This window comes from Pteronotus mesoamericanus, unplaced genomic scaffold (assembly GCF_021234165.1).
Source record: "Pteronotus mesoamericanus isolate MK-2021 breed Mesoamerican mustached bat unplaced genomic scaffold, CSHL_Meso_final contig_116, whole genome shotgun sequence".
NCBI classification, from domain to species: domain Eukaryota; kingdom Metazoa; phylum Chordata; class Mammalia; order Chiroptera; family Mormoopidae; genus Pteronotus; species Pteronotus mesoamericanus.
In genome coordinates, this window is record NW_026555027.1 from 34,452,239 (window position 1) to 34,474,529 (window position 22,291).

The 22,291-nt window shown below is 40.7% G+C and overlaps 1 protein-coding gene across 3 annotated transcripts in view; it reads left to right on the forward strand.

Moving 5' to 3' along the window:
* FNDC3B (fibronectin type III domain containing 3B) overlaps positions 1–22,291 on the forward strand; it is a 311,713-nt gene that overhangs the window by 245,327 nt on the left and 44,095 nt on the right. For 2 of the 3 annotated variants that reach the window (XM_054580585.1, XM_054580576.1), the window contains exons 12-21: positions 6,635–6,759; positions 7,974–8,148; positions 9,978–10,064; positions 11,235–11,373; positions 13,262–13,333; positions 15,485–15,603; positions 17,305–17,410; positions 18,335–18,507; positions 20,830–20,943; positions 21,276–21,425. In XM_054580585.1, the coding sequence (XP_054436560.1) occupies positions 6,635–6,759; positions 7,974–8,148; positions 9,978–10,064; positions 11,235–11,373; positions 13,262–13,333; positions 15,485–15,603; positions 17,305–17,410; positions 18,335–18,507; positions 20,830–20,943; positions 21,276–21,425 (1,260 nt within the window). The remainder of the gene's footprint in view (positions 1–6,634; positions 6,760–7,973; positions 8,149–9,977; positions 10,065–11,234; positions 11,374–13,261; positions 13,334–15,484; positions 15,604–17,304; positions 17,411–18,334; positions 18,508–20,829; positions 20,944–21,275; positions 21,426–22,291) is intronic. The other variant, XM_054580593.1, reaches the window with a different exon arrangement.

A 22,291-nucleotide genomic window follows, 5' to 3' on the forward strand; every position in this document is an offset into this window, starting at 1 on the left:
TCAGAGAAGGAGGTGAATGGAGCGAGGCCATAGATCAAGGAGATATCAGAACGCGTCCAAGCCACAGGAGCAAAGGGAGCCCGCTCACCATGGATTCTGGCACCCTTATGGTGGCCATTCTTATTTTCTCGCTCCAGGAAGAGGAACAGGAAGGATCACTTCCAGTCTTATTAATTTGAAGGAAATTGAAAATATCAGCCAACTTCATCTATTAGTGCCAGTTTTGGAAATAGCAGCTTCCAGGGTCATTAGTGCCAGGGTAATTGGAAATGTTAGCCAGAGCAACCACATTCCCCACAGTCTACAGAATTACTCCTGGCAGGAAAATACTGTAGCCTGAATTAATTGGAGTATGTGTGAGTTATATGTTAGAACTGGCCACGGATGTGTTAATTCCTTAACAGGAAAACAACCCGCTTAGTTGATTCATCTTCCCAAGTACTGAGGACAGCTTTATGAAGACAAGTAAGTTAAGAAAGAAGGAAAACTGACTTGAAAAGAAGTGTTTGTTTTCAGTGTTTCAGTCACATAGTTTTACAAATTAACAGTTACTTTTAAACATTTAACTTTAAAAATTAGTTGCAAATGAATCAAATTCTTTTCATATACTTAGACACTATTTTTCAAATAGGCAAACCCACTTGTAATTTGATTTCTCCACTGGAACTTTATTCCATTTATGTGCTTATAAACAGATACCAAAGAGAGGTTACAAGTGGAGGCCCTTTGAAAAGCTTTTTAATTTGTTCACTCATATGGCTTTGGGTTATGCCATACCTAAACCATCCTCAAAAGACTGTTGCATGTCTGTATTTAAAAATCCACAGTTCTCTACAACTTTTGTGATAGCATTATAAAAAAATCTTAATTTAGTCTATAATGTAACTCAGTAAGATGAAGTAACTTTATGGCCATTGATTAGCAGTTTTCATTGCTCTTTATCATTGAAGGTGGCTACATTTTTATCTTCTACAAAAATAACTTTTAAGATCTCTTCAGAGAGGCCTTAACATTGTGAGATAGATCTGAGGGAAAAGCTATGTACTAAATGCATGTAGAAAATAGAAGCCTGTATTCAGCAATACATTAAACATGTGTTCTAGCATGCACGCTTCCCGCTCCCTTACCTCTTGGCTATTTGTAGTACTGGAGGAATTTATAAAAGTTTACCAAGAAACTTCATACTATTAACATATATAGATGAACATCAAAATAGAAGAGTGTAATATTGCATAACAAATTAACTAAAAACTTAATGGCTTAATGCAGTCACTTTCTTATGCTCCTGGATTATGTTTGGGAATTTGAACAGGACAGCGGGGACATGTCCAGTCTGTGTCCCACAGCTGCTGTGGAGCTGGGATGGCTCACTGGGGGCTCGAACCTTCTAGTGCAGTCTTCACCCACAAGTCTAGTGTTCACTGGTGGCTTTGGTAGAACCTCATCCGAGGCTCCCTCGCAGCATGGCAGCCATTAGAGAGTCAGAATTGCAAAAATAAATGTTCCCAGGGAAAAGACAGAAGCTTCATTGCCTGTTCATATCTAGCCTTAGAAGTCACACAGCCTCATGGTCTCTCGGTTACAAGTGAGTCACAAGCATACCCACATTCGAGAGAAAAGGCCATAGATTTTGCTTCTCAGTGGTAGAATATGGAAGAGTCTTTGGACATGTTTAAAATCACCATCATGTGACATAAGGCTTCTCTTGACTCTTAGTCACAAGAAACCATTAGTAAATATTTTCCCCTTTATCTTTGTATAGCACATGTGGTATGTTTGAGTAACGAGGTCATGCACTTTGAAAGTGCAACGTAACTCTCTTTCCTGCCCCTGCTTTTCTTCTGAGTGTTCTGGGTAGGTGAAGAAGGAAGACCTACAAGTGTACCCAAAAACGCAGTGGTTGGTCGGCCCTTAGACCCTGCACCCAGGGCAGCTCCAGCAGCCAGCAGGGCCTGCCTGGGTGCACTGCTCTGCTCAGGTAGCAGGTGGAAGAGATAACTACCTGCTCCCTTAGGGATAAGGAAAGGGAACCCAAGAGGTAAACATCTGCCAATTAATGCCTCTGCCTCATGTCCTGCTCCTTGGGGTGACTCTTAGCAGGTCAGCAAAGATTTAAATTTTTTTTGGGGGGGGCAACTAAGAAACACGTTATAATTTTGTCTGATAGCTGATTTTTATTAAACTGTAAAATGTTTCCAAAGGTGAGTCATTCTGTGCTATGTAGCCACACAAGTATATTTTACGTACCCCTCCCAACTCTCTTCTCTCGCCTCTGCCTTCCCAAGACTCGACCCTGAAAGCCTGGCATTAAATCAGAGGCTCTTCACATTCTTCAGAATTTAGCAGGAACCATGTTGGATCCAGAACATCAGGACTCATTATTATTAGACATATAACCAAGTTCATGACTCTTCTAAGAAAGGGAGGATGTGGATGGAGAGGCAAATGCTGATAAAGTGTGTGTTGTTCTAAGTGTTATAAAGCTGGAACTTTCCTCCAGCAATGTTGACTCCCAAGGATAAGATAAGAGAGATGTCCAGCCTATGCCAGATGGACTTTGTGGTAAATAAGGTTGCAGTACCTGGGGAACCACACTGCCTGAGACATGCTAGTGGGAATGGAGAACAGCCAAACCAGCGGGCCTAGAACGTAGCTGGCATGTGATGTATTTTTGTTCAGTGGTAAGAAGACAGAGGACAAAGAGGTAAAATTGGGGAGTGCAGGACAGGGGGAGGACCGATCTGATGTATTGTGCGCACATGAGCCAGCTTGCTGGCAAGGCCAGTGCTTCCCTGGAGAGCAAGTCTGACCAGAAGTAGAAGACATGGTGCCCTGGGCTCTGATTGCAAAACAGTTCCACATGTCTCGAGGCCCAGTGTATTGAATTGGTGCTCTCAGGCTAGGTCTGGGTGCGGGATGACAGTAGATTAGCAAGAAGCATAAATTCAATTGAATGAGAAGAGGAACAAAAGAAAGCAACCCAGGCTCGTAATACCACGCCTCATGCCAAACTGAGTGCTGTTAAGTTTTTTGGCACACAGTTGATTTGTACTTCAAGATTTCTTCACATTGTAGTAAAGATTAGCTTTGTCCTTGAATGAACCTAATGTGAGCTCGGGCATGGCCTACATTGTGAAATGGAAACAAGCCAGGGAACCCTGAAAATCTGCCTTTTTTGGCTTGTGGACGCTTGTAGTAGAGCTTGAGGCCAGAACAAGGCTGGGTGTGACCTTGCTTCATGTCAGATATAGCCCAGGGGCTAGGTCTGCTCCAGGATGATCAAGGGTGTGAGCTCAAAACCTCTTCTCCCCCTTTTCTCTAACTGGGGTGAGGTTCTCTTCTATTCCCCAGGAGAACAGGAACTTGAGTGCTCACCTTAGAGAGGCTCTGGTCTTCGTCGCTCACAAGCTGCGTGCCTGACCTCCCACCATAGAGAAGCAGGGTGCTACTGGGCACCCGGCTGCAGCCCTTCCCTTGTGCACCAGCCAGCTCCTAGGCCTTTTGAGACGCCCCCCACTCTTCACTCTCCTCTGTGTGACATACCACAAGTGGCCTAGCAGCAGTGATTGACCAGGATAGAGCCTGGGCCACGGATGTGCCTGCTTCCTGTGTTTGACCAGACTATTGATGACAAGAGGCCTGAAAATGGTCAGATTACCCATTTCTATTAGGACCATGTTTCAGTGGGAAACTTGGCAGAAGGGTGATTCTAAGTTATTAAAAAGTAGGTTTCTTTTCCAAGGATCTCAGTAATCCTGTGTAGTTTAAATTAGATTTTATTAGAACAGGGAACATTTCGCAGTTTGCAATCTCTCAAAATCATTTGAAGCCATGCCACCTATAAAATCAGGAAGTTATGATTTGCCATCTGTCAAACTTCACTGCCATTAAAGGCTTGAACATATTTAATTTCTGATAAACAATGACTAAACATTCATGTTATAACTCCTGTCAGTTTTTCTGAATCTTTCAATCTTCTAGATTATTGTCTTAACAAAAAACACTATCCACTTCTGTCAACGGGAAGAATTTTGTAATATTTTATTTATAAATGCTGTTTGCAACCTGGGCTTCCTCTTGGCTTACAAGCAGATTCTCTACGTCACCTCTACCTTTCAACATGTACCTTTATGCCTAAGCCTCCCAGACAGTTGTAGCCGTGAGGTTTCTCCATCCTCATTTGCTTGTTTCTCAGTTGTAGATTACTTTTACCTGCAATGACTTTTATGAATATTATTTTTTCTTCCCCAGTGGCCTTTTTAAAATAATCTCCATGTCATACATGAATATTTCCTTTTACTCAAAAGCTTCTCTCGTGACTGAAATATTTTAATGTACTTCCCATTGTGTTTGCTTTATTCTCAGTGACTTCTAAAAATTCACCAGTAAGCCTTACTTCTTTAACTCTATGGACTATTTGTACCCTTCCCCCCTCTGACTCTATAGTAATTGATTCTAAAACTTGATCCTAAGGTTCCTGCAAATCTGGGTCTTTTTTTCATGTTCTTAAGGACCATGCACAAAGTATATCTTGGAAGGCAGTAAGATGGAAAATTTGGCATACTTTGTCTAAACAAGTTGGAGTTATTTAGCAATTGTTCCTGATACTGAAGTAGAAATTAAAAATAAAAACGTTAGCAACATAGGAAATGGCTTAGTTTCCAGAATGCCTTCCCCCTCCCTGCCCCCCTTCTTTAGCGAGCCCCACTGTATGGCCCTTTAAAAAATAAAAAGTCTAGTTCTCATCATTGATGCCTCCCCACTCTTTTTTTCTCATTTAAATCACAGACAGTCTGGTTTTCGCCATATTAAAGCAAATCAACCTAGTAAGGAACAGACTGACTTTTATTTACTGGCTGTAGTTCTGAGCGCCAGAAATGGGCAAAGGAGACCAAACAAAGAAATAGGAAAAATGAGGCATTGAAGGGGAGCCAACGTTGGGTTTGGAAGGGATGAGGCTTCCGTGGCGGCAGGATGTGCCTTTCTTGCTCTGTTTACTCTGCGCTCAGAAATAGAGGAAAAAGAAGGTAGATCATACTACAGCCTGAAAGGGATACAGAACATACCAGGGCAGAGAGTGTAATCAGACACTGGATGTAATTATGCAAATGTATGTATAAAGAGCTTTTATAGGAATAAATCGTCTGCAGCAATCTTAATACTGAAGGTTAAAGTAAGCGCAAGGACACAGTGACTTCACTCAAGTAGCAGCGGGGAAATGTTACGCTTTACTGTTGGCACCCGAATGTCCTTTGAACCCTTGATAAAAAGAGCTCTGGATCTTAAAGACTATTTGGACTTCTCCTTCCTTCCTTGAAAGGCACCACCTTGCCCAGGGAGGGGAGGGTGGGGAAGGGTCAATGTGAGGGTGTATGTGGCATGGTTCTTTTTCATCTCATCACCCTAGTGACACTTTAAACTACTTGTTTATTTTATTTTTAATTAAAATTTACCTGGAATGTGTTTTAATGGTAAGCATTTGGAGGTCTGCTTTAAGGAAGGAAATGTTTGAGTTTGCTTAGGAGAAAAATGTGCTGCTTTTTTTTATACACTAAACCGAGAACGTCAGACGTATTTCTGAAGGCCCAGGACACAGCCACCTGATTAGAATGCTAAGATGCTTTCAATGTTAGCAGGTGTCTTTCTTTGCATGAACATAGATAAAATACTGTGGATTATGGGTAGGAAATATTTGTTCTAGCGAACTGCTGACGTGAGTATTTCATGCCTCTGAGCATGGCACAGTGCAGTCCAGTTTTTTGTTAGTTTTTTGTTTTTCCTTTTTCATTGGCCTATTAAGAGAACCCATTGGAGTGTTTTCTTTTCACTTCAAGGAATTTGAAGCATCATGTAAGGCTAGAAAGGCATTAAAATATATATTTCCAGTCTCATAAGACACTTAAGAGTAGCTGTAATACATACAAATGAATTTAATTGATGTTCCAAGTGCTTATCAGACATTCATTTCACCTCTGCAAGCATTGATTGAGCTCCGAGAATGTCCAAAGCACTGCTATGAGAAAAGCAGATGTGGACGAGATGATTCAAAGGCATGTGACCAGTATTTAGGGATCAGTGAGCAAATAGCTCACCATCACTGGAATGTACAAGTGTGGAGGCTGGTGGCTGCTGCAAGACAGGAGAGGAGAGAGGCGACGGGGGAGGCTTTCTGTGGCAGGCCAAGCTGCACAGACGGTCCTCAGCTGTGTGGCAGACGCTGGCAAGGACTGTGCGTGTCCCAAACGGGCGATCCCTCGAGGGCTGCAAACTTCCTCTCAGTTTGTCAGATTGGGCAGTTTGACCAACCTGAGTGAGGAAGATCTCAGAAATTGGCCCTTGTCGTGTGCCTGAGAGGACCGTTTTATTTTGTAAGCCAAAGCCACCTTAGGAATATCATAAGTATAATGCATTATTCATCTCAGTTATGGAGTTTTCTTTAGTGCCTTTATGTTAAGGATGACATTTCATTGAGAGCACGTTTATGTGCAACCCAAACAGTTTGCCAGAAGCGTTCTTGCTCTTGGTTTAGTTATCCATACTAGGAAGTTAAACAGTTATTCAAAATGTTCCTTCATTTTCTTACGGCTATTTATTTTTTTAAAAATTGATGTGCCTTGTTTCACTTTTCTCTCAGGGAAAAAAAAACAGTGGTTTCAGACAGTGCTTCTTTGGGAGCCAAAAGCACTGCAAGTTGACAAAGCTTTTTCCGGCAATGGGGTACACGTTCAGGCTGGCTGCCCGGAATGACATCGGTACCAGGTATGGCATTTCCTTGTCCTCATTTGCATGGTCATTCTGAGCCTCCTCTCATACTGCTGGAAGGCATGAGGATGCCCGCTGCCTCCACGCTGAGCCAGCTTGAGATTTTTCAAGCTGGAACCTTAACCAGAGAGTAGAAGGCCTCTTCTACAGCGATAATGCCGCTGGGCGGCCTCTTTGCAATCTTGCAAGCTGTAACGCAAAGGCCCCGTGAGGCATGTTTGCGAACCAAGATGAAGGTAGCAGTGCAGATATTGACAAGAATCCCTCTTGGGGCTGCATTTTTTTTTCCAGATCACGTGTCTTTTTCTCTCATCACTTTAGCAAGCTACTCATTCTGTCACCTTTTTCAATTATATGTATCTCCTGATACAAAGAAAGGGGTGCTGGGCCAGCCATTGTTGTCCAGCTGAGGTCAGATACAACAGGAGGGGAGAAAATATGAACCTCTGGCTCACAACAGTTTGCAGGCTGCAGGAGGAAGACAAGAGCATGTGTACATTCAAGAGTCAGGGGATGGCAGAGGCTTTGAAAAGACCCCATTTCAAGTGTAGTCGCTTGGTAGCTCTTGATTAAGGGGAAAATCTTTTTCATCACCGCTTATTGAAAATCCTAGAGGCTCAGCACATCTTTGGCCCCCAACCTTTCTTTGAACCTAAAAAGAAAACATTTTAGCATCACAGGGTTTTTACAGTTCCCCATCTCCACCCATGATAGCCTTTGTAGTTTTAGAGTTCATTGGTTGAAAAAGTGATAATAAAAAGGCTTCCGTGGTTCAAGAATTTGTAAATGATTGGAAGCACCCACAAACATTTGAAAAAATGCACTGTATATATTTGTAAAACATTTTATTGACACTCATTGTTTATGCTCACATTGATTCAAAGACTCCTTTGTCGCTGTGGCTCATAGCTTGATAACCATTGCATTAAGTTGTGCTTCCTGCAGGTTGCTTTTGGGGGAAAATAAGTTCTTACATTTTGTCCTGTAATGGGGTGTGCCTTCAAAGCAGCAGACTAGAGTGGGGGTATTGGCAAATAAGTTGTGGTCAGAAGAATCTCAAAATGCCTTCCTTTGCTTGCTGAACCCCTCAGGCCCGACTCTCTTACCCAAGCGGCTTGGGCAGGAGGCAGGCTTTTAGCCTCAACATTTAAAACGCTGAGGCCCTTCACGCACTCCTAAACCCGTGTGCCCATGGGCTTATTTCTCTCCAGTGGTTATAGCCAAGAGGTGGTATGCTACACATTAGGAAACATTCCTCAGATGCCCTCTGCACCACGACTTGTTCGAGCTGGGGTCACATGGGTCATGTTGCAGTGGAATAAACCCGAAGGCTGTTCACCCGAGGAGGCGGTCACCTACACCTTGGAAATCCAGGAGGATGAGAATGTAAGTTTTGCCGATTTTATACCCTTGCTTGTGTTCTGTGTCAGTCAGTACTGGCATAGCTAGGGGACTGCATGAAATTAGATTCGCTACACAAATTCAGGGCCGAACTCTTAATATCATCCAGTACAGCTACCACCAACAGCAACAGCCTGTCCTTTCCACAGTCTTTCCTATTTCAGTCCATGGCACCTCCATCCTTCAACTGGGGAACTAAAAAATCCTTGCAGCCATGCTTGACTCCATTTATAATCAGTCAGCAAATCCTTTTAAATCTTCCTTCAGGAATTATTCAGAAATGTCACTATTCTCAACATCTCCATGGCTACGACTCTCTTACAGGCCACCGTAGTCTTAACTCTGGATTATTGGGATGGCTTCTTAAGTATCTTCCCCACCGTCCCCCTTACTATACTAGACTCAGCCCTCCCCAGGAAGCCTGGGTGATCCTGTCGGTGCTGGGCTCAAAACCCGTCCCTTCTCAGTGCTGCCCTCTGCCTCCCAGAGTAAGAGCCGCAGCTCTTCCAGGGTCCACAGGTCCTCGGCTGTTGGAGCCTTTGTCCCTGCCACTGGAGTCTCAGCGAGCACACCCTGCATGCCCTGGCTGCAGGGCCTTCACAGCTCCTAAGCCTCATGGCTAGAACGCCCTTCCAGGGAGCTTTGACTCACTTCCCTCATTTCCTTGAGGTCGGTCTTCTCACACGTCACCTCTGTGGAGAGCCCTTTCCTGACCTGTGAAACTGTGCAGTCTCATCCAACTTTCCACGGTAAAAAACATTCAATAGTTTGTGCTGTCCGGTAAGGTAGTACCTAATTCCACCTGACTGTTGAGCACTTGAAATGTGGTTGTGGGCCCAAGGAATTGAATTTCTAATTGTATTTAAGTTTTGAAGAACCACACGTGGCTGCCTTATTTAACCTGTGCAGCTATAGAAAGCAGCACCTTACCAAGTCCACCATTCTGCCCTTTTACCCAGCTTATTTTTTTCTGTCCTAGTGTTTAACGCCGTATGATATGCTTCATACTTATATTTAGGTTTGGTTTTGTTTTAGTCACTTTCTCCAACCGGCACATAGTTTCTTTGGGCAAGGCTTTGTCCTTGGGCAGAGCTGAACCCCTAGAGCCTAGAAAAGAGCCTGATGCATAGAAGGTGCTCAGTGATATTGTATGGATGGGTAGGTGGATGGATGGATGGATTATAATAATACTGAATGAATTCTGTACATTCAGATTTTAGTGGGCTGTTTATTCTCTTAAAGGACCATGTCTTCCCCATCCAAGTTGTCCTTTCTTCCTTGGCCAGAACAGGACACTGCGTGGTCAGAAATCTCAGCCACAGTGTATTGCGTCGCACATTGCAGCTTGACAGTGCAGGCCTCAATACAAGAGGCTTTTTTCAGGACAACATTAAATAATTTTTTAAAGTACATACTGCCTTGTAACAAGCACCATTTGGTGGTTAAGTTCTTTGTTTAAAATGCTTATTTAGTAATCAGGGAAAGTTTGCTCTAAAGGAAAGCATATGGGGATATCTATTCCAAAGCAAATTTTTACATTCTCTCTGAGAGCATTGTTCTCATCCACATTAATATTAGCCTCATGATAAAGCTGAGCAAACCCAGGAGAAATTAAAGTGTGACAGTATCAAGTCTTGACCTAAAGCGAGAGTGCTGTCCGCAGCGCCAAGGGCTCCGGGCGCTTTCGCAGGAGCTGCCAGACCTCTGGCCCACGGGTGGTGGCGGAAAGAGGCAACAGAAAAATCCTACCTGCACAGGTGTTTAATGCCCAGATTTTATGGTACTGATGTTTCTTTCTGGCTTTGCCTTTTCAGGATAACCTTTTCCACCCAAAATACACTGGAGAGGATTTAACCTGTACTGTGAAAAATCTCAGAAGAAGCACACAGTATAAATTCAGGGTGAGTCAGTCATTTTGATACCTTCACTGCTTAAAAAAGAACCTGTATTTTGTTTCACCCATTAACTATTGTAAATTGACTCTACAGGTTAAAACATTTTTTAAAATTCAGTGTGTTTACATTTTTAAAGAAACATTAAAAAATGCACACCAAAATTTTAAAATCTACTTTTGAGAGAGAAAACTGTTGTAATGTGCTGTAATAAATTGTAGTGCAGCATGGCCAGATGATCTCCCCCAGGAAGACCCAAACCAAATGCTCGGTGCACCTGTCTCTCACCTGCATGTCACACCCCTCTCTTTGCTATTTCTCCATTTAATCAGATTTCCCTTTTACTCTCCGTTTTCCTTTGCTCTTCTGCCCATTTTTTGTCTCCTCGGCCATTTTTATTTTTCTTTACCCACTTCCTTCCCACTTAAGCTTTTGTTTTGGTTATTCACAACCACCATTAAAGTCAATGTAGGACTTTATGCCGTAGCCAAAACCAGTGCGTTGCGATCGTTAAAAGAGGGAGAACCAGGCTGCTGCAGCCCTGTTTACTGACCCCGCGCACAGTACTCATTTTCTAACGTGACGGCGTGCCTTTTGGAGAGAAGATTCCACCCTCCTTGCTGTAATTTGGGGGTCAAGTGGTGTTACTGGGAATGTAGTAGTCACTCAGTAAACAGCTGTCAAATTATCAAGTGAAGGTTGTGACTGTTTGAGAAAAATGATCATTTTTGAGATTTTAAAAAACCCTTGCTATGTGACCCTGGCTGTGAGAATATAGCTATACTACCAGCGTTTCTCCACAAGGTGGCATTGCCCTCCTTGCTCTTCAGCAAGTGAAGTTATTTGTGTCTACTTTCTCCCGCTTCCATGTATATTCCTCCCCAAAACCTAAGAATGGGATGCTGATACACTGGCATTGTTTTATGTCTTCTTGAAAGGGTAAAAACTTCCTTAGCTAAAACCCACCTTATTTTATTTTTAATTGTTAATAGCCAACGATACGGAAAATGAGTACTTCGTAAACACAAATGAGTAGTTTGAGATTGAGAGAGAAAATGTGTATGTGTGTGTGTCTGTGAGAGTTTATGGATGCCCTGATCTGGCCATGTTAAAAAAAATCATCCCTGATTTAATAGCTGGTATCTCAAGCATGTTTATGTTTTCCTGGTTGTGGTTCAGCTGACTGCTTCTAATCCGGAAGGGAAAAGTTGTCCAAGTGAAGTCTTGGTTTGTACGACAAGTCCTGACAGGCCTGGACCACCTACAAGACCCCTCGTTAAAGGCCCAGTCACGTCGCATGGCTTTAGTGTCAAGTGGGGTACGTTTTGCTGCTGTTACTTCTTTTTGGGCAGATTTTTAAAAATATGTTAATTTAATGCAGTCACAAACCAAAATAAAAATTAAAAGGGCACTAGTACTATACTTACTGGAGTTTTACAAATTTGGAAAAAACACAGGAGAAACATCCAGAGAACTCCACGAATTAGTAAAATGAACAATATTAAAAGCATCTCACTTACTTTCTGATTTTCCTGTATTACATAGTTTTCCTCATATTTTTAATGTATTATTGATTTGAATTTAGTACTCTGAATAGTTCATTCTTCAGTAGCTTGCTCTTAAGAAAGCAGTCCTTTAATGTAAAAAATTGAATTATAAAGTTAGTATTGAAGATAAATTTCAAAGTTTAGGTATGCCATCATGAGTAAATTTTGACATGAACAATGTTCAAGTTAAAATGAATTGGGAAAACTTTAGTTGTTGTTGTCATTTGTATATGACCAGCTGGAGGTCTTCAACTTCAGGAATTTTTCATATTTAAGTTCATTTTATAGTGACTGAGGGCGTCAGGTAGAAAGGTATTGCGGCTCACCTCTGCTGCTTCTATTTTAAGGACATGAATGCCATTAGAATGTTGATAAACATTTGCAATTCCATATAAAACTTTTATGATATGTATATAATTATCACTAATGTCATAATAATGTTAGCTACCTAAAAGGCAGAAAAAGAAAAAGAAAAAACCCAGTAGAAATTTAAAATAAGATTTTACATGGCAGCCAAGTAATATAAAGGGAATTTAAAATATTATTAAATCATTGTTGGAAACTAACCACTGAGACATATAACTTTCAAATTACCTAATAATTTTGAGACAGAATTATTAGGGTATGTATTTCCCTGGAAGATCGATATGATTAAGAGAAACTGTAAAAATTTAGATGTGCTGTTAGCCAGACTGTAAAGCTTTTTTTCCTCAGAAAATCTTAGAAAGTTCTGTTAACACCATATATTTACTTTTATTAGCCATATGCTATAATATTTAACTTATAATTATTGTTTTAAATATCTGTTACTGAAGTCTGTATATATTAATGGAAACAGCAGGTGAAAGGAGAAGGGAAATAAAGTTTCTAAATCTAGATGGGTAATCTGAGAGTACACCTAAAATACAGAGGTGGCTGACTGATAGTAGAGGTAAATCCTGCATAGTCTTACAGAATTACAGTGCAAGATATACTTCTGCTCAGAAAAGAAAACTCTTGCATGCAGTTAGGAGTAGACTAAATACCCAAAGTGATGCAGGGCTTTGGTGATAAGCCAGAACCTCTTCTTCAAACTGCCTTTTTAGTGTCTGTACTCATTGATCCATAACTCTGGTTTTATATTAGTTCCACTTGGGATATAAAGTTTGATTGATAGAAAACTATGATGGTACAGATTTATTACCTTCTGATGTTTTATTTATTTTGTCAATAAATTTTGCACTCTTCTTTCCTTCATCATCCATCTCTTAAGAATGTGGTCAGTGATAATATAAGTGAAATAAAAAGAAATATAAAATTTCGTCTTATATAAAAATTACTGAATATGAAAGATGAGATTTCAGAAGTCTCTAAATGTATTAACATACATCTTAGAAAAATCAATTTATATTCTGAGTTTGCTGATGCTTCACTAGATAAACACTCTGCCATTTCTAGTTCTAAGAACTTTGAATAATCTGGTAGCATTTACAGTTTCTTGTGTTTTTGTTTCTTTTGTTTGTCAAGAAAGGAATTGGATGAAATAACATTAATTGTGCCTTTTCGTTAAATACAGAATTAAGGCAGTATAATATTAAATGATTTTATGAGTTTCAATGACATTTACCAATAAAAATAAATGTCCTTTCATAATTAACATAGCATTTGCTTAATTTCCAGATCCTCCGAAGGACAATGGTGGTTCAGAAATACTCAAGTACTTGCTGGAGATTACTGATGGAAATTCGGAAGGTAAAGTTTTTGGATGTGGTTTTATTCAAGTCCAAAAGCAAGCCCTATGTTTCTAATATGTTAAACATTTTAATAGTAATAGTGGGCAAGCATTCATTCTAATGGTAGAGCTACTGTAATAAAGGAATCTTAATCACATATTGACAGTTCTTTTCTTTCAAACACAGCATCAAGGAGCAGAGTCTGCTTGAAATGTACATTTTTTATCATGTTTTAAAATTTTCTGTGTTATGTCTTTTAGTCAGAGGCCTAATTAATAAACTAATTCCGTTTAGCTCTCTTCCCCTCCCGTAGTACACTTTCTCTGGAAATTCTTATAAGCAGAATGTCAGAAGCAATCAGCAGAAAAGATAAGGTGGAGAAAGCAGACAAGTTTGGTAGCCTGCAAATTCCCATGTACGATGACGACAAACAGAGTACAGTATCACTGTGGGCTAGTGACAAGTGCTATGCTTTTATAACAAGTTAGAAAATGTTCGTTTCATCTTTGTTATGGTTTCTGAGTCAGAATATTTATTCATTACCTATCATGCTGTGTGGACTAAAGTGGGACAATGTTGTGAATCAAGTTCCATAAATAGTGCCTTTTTAAAAATCCTTAGATCTTTCTAATAAAATTCATTAAGCTTTTTGAAAAAAGTATAGTCATCAGAGCTTTAAAAATGATTTATCTCACTATTCTAATAATCATTGTATTCACTGTCTTAATCAAAAGTGACCCCTACACAGAAGCCCTACATACTGCAAGAAAAAGAGTTAACAGTAACTTTTACAAACAAGTAATCCAGGTGTGTGGCTAGCCCTTTATTCTGTACCACAATGACCACCTGGAGTACTTTGGTTTTCATGTTAATCGGGTTCTATTTTAAGCTAGAAACATGAGAATGCTTTGAGATAGGCACAGCTGTTGAAAACACAAGATCATATTCTTTATGTTAGAAAACCCACCTAAGAGACAAGGCACATATATATGTGCAGTGGCTCACTGTGAAAACCTAAGTGTATTTTGAATTTCCGTGGCTCTCTTGACCACTGATGACAAGTCAAAAGTAGACACCATTCTCTACTTAAGTCCACAGTTTTACTAGTACACAGAATGATTAATTGAAACTTTTCAGTGGTCCTTATTCCCATTCAGCTTTTCAGTAAAGGTTTCCTAATCAGCGATGTCAAGATAATTATCTTTAATATTCCCCCTTCTTCTGTGGCCCTAGTGCGTGTAACTTAAGTGTAAATCTAACTGAATAAGTAGCTGTGGTAATTCATGGAAGTTACTTTAGTAAAATATCACAGAATAAGGTAAAAATAACTTCCCGACAACAGCTTCATGGAGTGAAAGGCTTTTGTAAAACAGTTAACTGGAAATGTAGCATTACTGAGAGGGAAAGAGAAGGAAAAGACATCCCAGCAGCCCGGACTGGCAGCGGGTCGAAGCAGCCCCACAAATTTGCACCCTGGTGGCGTCAGCTTCATCAGGCCCCCAGACTTCTCCAGGGGCCCTGATTGCTTTCTTTAATCCCAAGAAGTGGTCAGATAACTGGGTCACACACTGAGTGTTTCCTCTTTGTTATACTCTCAGGCATTTTTTGTCTTGTAAGTGGGGCTTCATGAAGACAGCGGGCCTTACCCAAAAGACTCAGCCTGTAACGGGAGGATTTCACTCCATTTCCCTCCTGGCAACCTCCAGGCAGATAAAAGCAGGGAGAAGCTCTTCAGCAGACGGTCCAGAACCCTCATGCCCGAGCAGCCTTCCCCAGGCCCAGCTGGCCCCGGGCCCCCCACCGTAGCAGGACCGAGTCTCAGCGTCCCCGACACGGTCCTGGCTCCTCTCACCACCCCCACGTGCCAGCAGCTGCAGACCCAAGTGCTTTCCAGCACCTAAACCTCTCATAGTCGGAAAATGTAATAATGGTATTATTTCGTAGTCTAGCCAGCAGTACCTAGTATTAAAAATGACTCCATGTTATTTTAATATTTAACTTTGTGAAGGAAATGGAAAGAGGGCCCTTTGGCTATTGGGGGGAAAAAAAAGAATAGGAGATGCTCGTTTTCATGGAAAACTTAAAGCTTTTATTTATTTATTTTGATTAGCTGTTGATACTATTTACATTTTTGCCAAAGACAAACTCATACACGAGCCTTGTTTTACAGCAGGTCAGTGGGATGTGGCATACAGCGGATCAGCTACAGAATACACGTTCACCCACTTGAAACCAGGCACTTTGTACAAACTCCGAGCATGCTGCATCAGCACTGGCGGACACAGTCAGGTGGGTGATGTTGCGGTATAAATTCAAGTTAACATCTTTCGTCAACTTCAGACAACCCATCAGTGACATCAGGATAAAATTACTGTTTAAAAATGGACCACTTTTTTGAATTGTGCTTTAGAGGACCTAAAAGATAGGCCCAGATAATCTCAACTAAATTGTGATATTTTCAGGTACATTTGTCACTTTGTTATTTCTTACGAGGTTTTGTTGTGATCCCATGTGACCATTGAAAACTGAGTGTTGTCTGGAGTTTGTATTAGCTAAATAAGGGGAACCTCAGTTATCGCAATGCTAGAAAAGCATAGAAACGAGTCAAAATGAAAGATGTCCTGCACAGCTCCACTGCTGACACATTTGTAAGAAGGTGAGACACACCTTCCTCGAGGAACTTTACTGCCATCTGCTGGAAAGTGACTATAAAACCCACGTACATCTGTGATGAATGGCACCACGTGTGGTTGTGCATCACCCAACGTGCACATCTGCAGGTTTCTTAATTTATACTGTTTATACGGCTTCAGAGCAGCTGGTTCATGTGTTGAGAGCCTTGGTTTCAACCACACAGTGTTCTCAGAGGCTCAGAATAACCTAATAAATACACAAGAAGGGCTCTAAAAGTGAGATAGTTGTTGTCTAAATGGCTATAACTTAGATTTAGAAAATGAAGGACAAGATGGTAAAGAAATTTTTGTTGTACAGATATTTAATACTGTGGTTTGAAACCATTAATATTGAGGGAGACAGATATTTAGAGATTAAAAGAAGGTGGCTTGTAGCCTTGTGCTGAGTTGACTTTTTAAGAGAATACCTGTCATCTGGGTGCTTAATTTTGCCAATCAACCCACCTCCAGTGTTGTCTTGTATTATTTTTCTCTCCCCGCCCGCCATAGACAGACACTGTAATGTTTAGACTGACCATACAGACTCCTTGTGAAAAGGAGGTCCAGGTAGACCATTCTTTTGCAGAGCTTGTGGGGGTGCCTCCCCAGGTGGGATATCTCCACACCAAAGGCACAGATTATCAGCAGGCACCTGCCCTGTGTGAGACACTGCGCCAGGCTCACAAGAGGCTGTGCTGCTGCTCAGGGTAGAGAGTGCATCTCTGCGCGGCCCCTCAGGAAGAAGAATGAGTTTGCTTGAGCTGCATAGCTCTGCCTTGTTCTCTCCTGCCTCAAAAAGGGGTTCAGCGTCCACACCCTCCGCCTTACTCAGCCAGTTCCTGCAAAAGAAGACCTACTTATTTTTGCATTAATAGAACGCGCTGGCTAATGTCAGACTCAGTTGATTAATACTGACTTTATTTGCTTCTCTGCTCTGTATGTGGATGGTTGGCCATTTATGACACCATTTAAAATTTTCATCCAGCTGTTGTTTTGTGTCCTCTTCTGTCCTCATGAAGGGTCTTTCTAATTTCGGTTTAAAGGAAAATAATTGTTTGCCTAGCTTAGCATATGCGACACTCCTTTCTACAAATCTGACCTCAGGAATAATCTTTTTTACAAGTGCCATATGCAGTAAATGGCCACACTTAAAACACACACATGAAGATCTCGTTGCACAAAAAATCGCATGTACACTTGCAATGTGTAACCCCCTTTTGGAAGCATTTATGGTTACGGGTGGAATTTGCCTGGTATATAGAGGTCTAATAAATTTACAGTAACTAAGAGATGGCTCTCTCCGGTGTTTCTCCTGCAGTGTTCGGAAAGTCTCCCCGTTCGCACACTAAGCATTGCACCAGGTCAGTGCCGACCACCGAGGGTTTTGGGTAGACCAAAGCACAAAGAAGTCCACTTAGAGTGGGGTGAGTGAACCAGTTTTCACATTGACATGGACAATTTGGGCAATTGTGGATCAAGGTGAAGGCATAATGCTTTGAAATTAAGTTGGAAGTCTTCCTTCTGAAAACTGACATTTTTTTCTGTTGAAAAATGCCCATATCTTTTTTACTGTACATTGGCATGGGTTTGTGTTCTCCTGCTTGCTGTTGTTCACTTCACCGTCCTCTTCCTGATGGTACCACACATGTGGTTCGTCCTCTGCCCTGCAGAGGGCATTTTTCTAGGAAGTGTTCCAGAGCAGCCCATCTTTTTCAAGAGTTATTTTAACTTCTTTCATTTGGAAAAAAAAAAAAAAGGTTGTACTCCATTTAGAGATTAAACCAAGACATGAGGTACCATCTGATCCCGCCTCATCTTTGCTGCTCTTTCATGTGTGGGTCTCGTTTTGATTCAAGCTATATTAGCATTTCTTGTATCAGCAGTTTACAGAACGTAGAATTGCAAATACAAACCTGCAGAACTCTATCAGACTATTTTTTTCCAATCATTTATAACTAAAATATAAAATATCACCCCAACTTTAGGTCATCTGTCTTGATTTAATGTGACCTTTGGTTTGATGTCAAAAGAGATTTTCTTCTTTTTTTTCCCTTTCCTTAGAATGTAAAGAAATTTGCCTAATGGTTCTACTGTTTTCAAATTATTTTATTAACATACTTAAATGTACTTGCTTTGGAAAGTATTCATAACATCACTCAGAAACCTTTTTTTTTTTTTTTTTTGAAACTTTTTTCTTTTTTTATTTTATGGGGGAGGGTTCTTTTGTAAGAAAGATACTGAGGAGGGGCCACCTACATGACATTTTGCAAACCTTGTGGAAAATCAGGTATGATTTTTGCCAACCGAAGCACAGAAAGGATGTGATATGAACCCTTCTTCATTCCTAGATGTCCCTGCCTCTGAAAGCGGCTGTGAGGTCTCAGAGTACAGTGTGGAGATGACAGAGCCCGAGGATGTAGCATCAGAGGTGTACCATGGGCCAGACCTCGAGTGCACCGTTGGCAACCTGCTTCCTGGAACCGTGTATCGTTTCAGAGTGCGGGCTTTGAATGACGGAGGGGTGAGTAGAAGGTTTTAACACTTTGGTTTCTACCTTCCTGAAATTCCTCTCCAGTATCTAGCCAACCTTGATCACCATTAAAGAAATGCATATCAAATCTTTCTGATTTGATAGTAGGTGATTTCATATTCCCAGCATTGGAAATTTTGTTATGTCCTTGCATCGTTCTGTTAAGATAGAGTTTAAGGCGAATGAAAGGATCATTCTTTAGGTGCATTTATTGGTTTAAAAAGTTTCCCATTTGCCCTATTGACTCTCTTAATCAGTTATGAGAAATTAAAACTAGTATGTACAAAAATATTCCTTTCCCATATTGTCTAAATTACCCAGCAAAGACTTAAGTTAGTTTCAAAACTGAAATGCTGTAGCGCTGGCTGGGTGGTTCATTGATTGGGGTGTCTTCCCCTTCACCAAAAGGTTGAGAGTTCGATTCCTAGTCAGGGCACATACTTAGGTTGTGGGTTTGATCCCCCATCAGGGTGCACATGGGAGGCAGCTAATCAATGTTTCTCTCTCGCATTGATGTTTCTCTCTGTCTCTCTTCTCCCTTCTTCTCCCTCTAAAATCAATAAACATATCCTCAGGTGAGAGTTAAAAATAAAAACAAAAAAACAATTTGAGCTAGGGAGACCAGCGCAGTATTTTTGTTTTGAAAGTATGTGTTTATATTATAGCCACAAAGATGTTTTGTTTTGTTTTGTTTTAATTGGAGGGTGGTGTGGATTTTGAGGAGATGACACAGAAACTGTCGGGCTTTTTAGTGTCAAAGATGGGTAGAAACAGGAAAGGCGGCAGAAGGGTCTCGGTAGAGCAGACTGCCACTAGCATCCCCCAGAAGTGCTGGTGATTTGTTTGGATGAGTTCCGAACAAATTAATTAATGGAAAATTTTAACATAAAGAAGCCTAACTAAGAGTGACACGTAGTTGATGGTGACTCTTTCTAGTTCTCAGTAGTGCTTTTCAAACCCTTTGGAAGGGAAATGTGTTTTAGCCCACTTCATGTTAGCCACAACTGACTGTGAGAATTTTTGGTCTGAAGACAGATCTCAAATTTGTAACAGGAGCTGGAGTTCTTCTAATTCCTGATTAGGAAAGCATTTCAGACATAGCGCAACTACTTAAATGACAACAACAACACAAAACTAAACAATGAAATGTGTGGATGAGAAGATAAAACATTTGCACCCCGACTTCCATAAGTGAACAGAGATGGGGTGGTGATGATCACAGATGCTGCAGAAACTTCAGTTTACCTTTATCTTGGCCCTTTTCCCCATCAACTTTTCAGGGGATCTCCGCCGTAACAAAGATTCATGTGCGAATCGACTCATTTGAGTTTTACATACTCTTATCTTTAATTAATTGATGACATAAAAACTATATTTAGCCATGGTTTATTCCTGTTATGTTGGAAGTTCGCCATATACCTGGCTTGTAGTCATCTTCTGAGGCCATTTCAGAGAGCTTCTCTCCCACACCCCACCTTCCCTTACACCCAGTATGTTTGCAAATTGCGTTAGAAAAACGTAAGACGTTTTCGTTTGTTCTTTTTAAATGTGTGTGGGTTTTTAAAATTTATCTTCTTTCCCCCGTTTTGAAAAACATAGTCATGTACTTCATCCATCTGGAAGTTATTTTATTATACTCTTTGCCTCAAATCGTTGAAGTGTCACACATTCCACTATTAAAATGCATGACTCCGATCTCTCAAAATGCTGTCAGTCTCTAGCGATGGCTGGCTCCGAGCACTGCGGTAAACTAAAGAAAAGAGGGGTATAGTCCGTCCTTCGAATGGTTGAGGTGGTGGGGACATGATGAGTAAATGGTAACAGGAGTAGTATTATTAGTTTTCAAAATGGAAAATACCAATAACTAGAAGAAATAAGGATTTGGTAACCAACAATTTCCAGTAGATTTTTGTATATGAAAAATTAAACTGCAGTATACGTCTGACTTTGTATTCTTTGGGAGAAATGTTAAAACAAAATGCCTGTTGTGTCAAGAATCAGCATGTTTTTGTTTCTCATGTCACAGTAAAGGGAAAATGTTTGGTAAACCAACTTCCTTGTCCTTTTGACTAAAAAGAATAATATATAAATAGACATTTACTACTCAGGGAATGTATATAGGAAAAGACTTACATATACGTTCAATTGAAAGTGAAAAGCCCAGTAGTTCATTTTTTAATCAATTGCATTGATGATGGTGTTAGCCTAACCCTTCTTTGGCTATAAGCCTGTATATGCACACATATGCATGAACACATCCACGTGTGTGCACAAGCACATGCATACAAGCGTGCGGGTGTTTTTCTCTTGCAGTATGGCCCCTATTCCGATGTCTCAGAAATCACCACTGCTGCAGGGCCTCCTGGACCATGCAGAGCACCTTGTATTTCTTTCACACCTGATGGATGTGTCCTGGTGAGTTGGGAGGTAAGTCGAGCACATGTTCTGCATCCGTTTCTGTTTCTTTGACTTCATCTGCTCCCAAAAGCAAGTTATGAGGAATCTCTTCAAAGCTAAAATTCACTTATAAGTGACTTTTACACGTTAATCTTTCTTGGCATTTGCTTACAGCATTTAGAGTTGTGGCAATTTTACCACTGGTCAAAATCGAGAGGAAGTTAGTGTCTCTTTCATACCTTTCTTTTGTATATATTTGAAATATGCTGGAGTATGTTACTCTTTTAATTTGGTTGGTTGAACACAAGTATCATGGAATTTTCTTCTCAATGAAATTAACGTATTAAATTTCTGCTTTCCAGAGTCCTGAAAGCTCTGGTGCCGATATCTCAGAGTACAGGTTGGAATGGGGAGAGGATGAAGAATCCTTGGAAGTCATTTTTCATGGGACAGACACTGGCTTTGCAATAAGGGATCTGTTGCCTGCTGCACAGTATTGCTGTAGACTACAGGTGGGTTGGCATTACTCAGACGTTACTCATAAACACTGCTGTTCCCTGGAAGGCTCTTTGGGAAACTTACTCAAAGGGCCATGGTGGAGGCTACCAAGAGGGACAGTATCGGGGGGAAAAGGAGTCCTTTTAAATAAAAATGAATTTTACAGTTAATTCCTGTTACTCTAGGGGATCCTGAAATGTAAGAACAAAACCAGATTCTTCTCTGCTTCTCACCACCCTTGTATCTTTCTTGTTTATCAATTCCCAGAGTAAGTCACTGAGTCCAAGACAAAGGGGTCACAGCTCTTTAGGCAAAATCCTCTGTCTGAATTTCTTTGTGATGTATATTTCATTGGGAAATCCACTTAGAACTGGCAAAAGACAGTAATTTTATATGCCAGCTGTTAAATGGAGCCTAAAACAAACATCAGAGTGATGTGGACTAGTCTGCATGAGATCACAGGACCCACCTCCCACTTCCCAGTGAGTGTCAATTACCGAGGCTGGTGATCAGGAAGCTCCCACTTGTGAGACCACATAGAACGACATCAAGAACAATTGGCCCCTAGCCCATAAGCGTAACAATAGTCAAGGGTTCACTTTGATTTTATTGACTTGGATAAATGATTTTTTTCTTATTGTCCTGAGATAATAAGGTGTTTTGGGTTTGTTTTGTTTTTTGTCCATTTGTTCAGTAACATTTCTTGAGCGCTACTTGTGCCAAAATCAAAAGATGATCAGGATGATCAAGAGCAGAGCTACAAAGGCTAGTCAGTCGTGTTTCTTGACCTTGAAGAATTCTGTCTTCACACACATTTAGATTTAAGCAGATAAAGAAGCAAAGATGCCAGATTTAGGTTTACACCTGATTTAGCTCATAG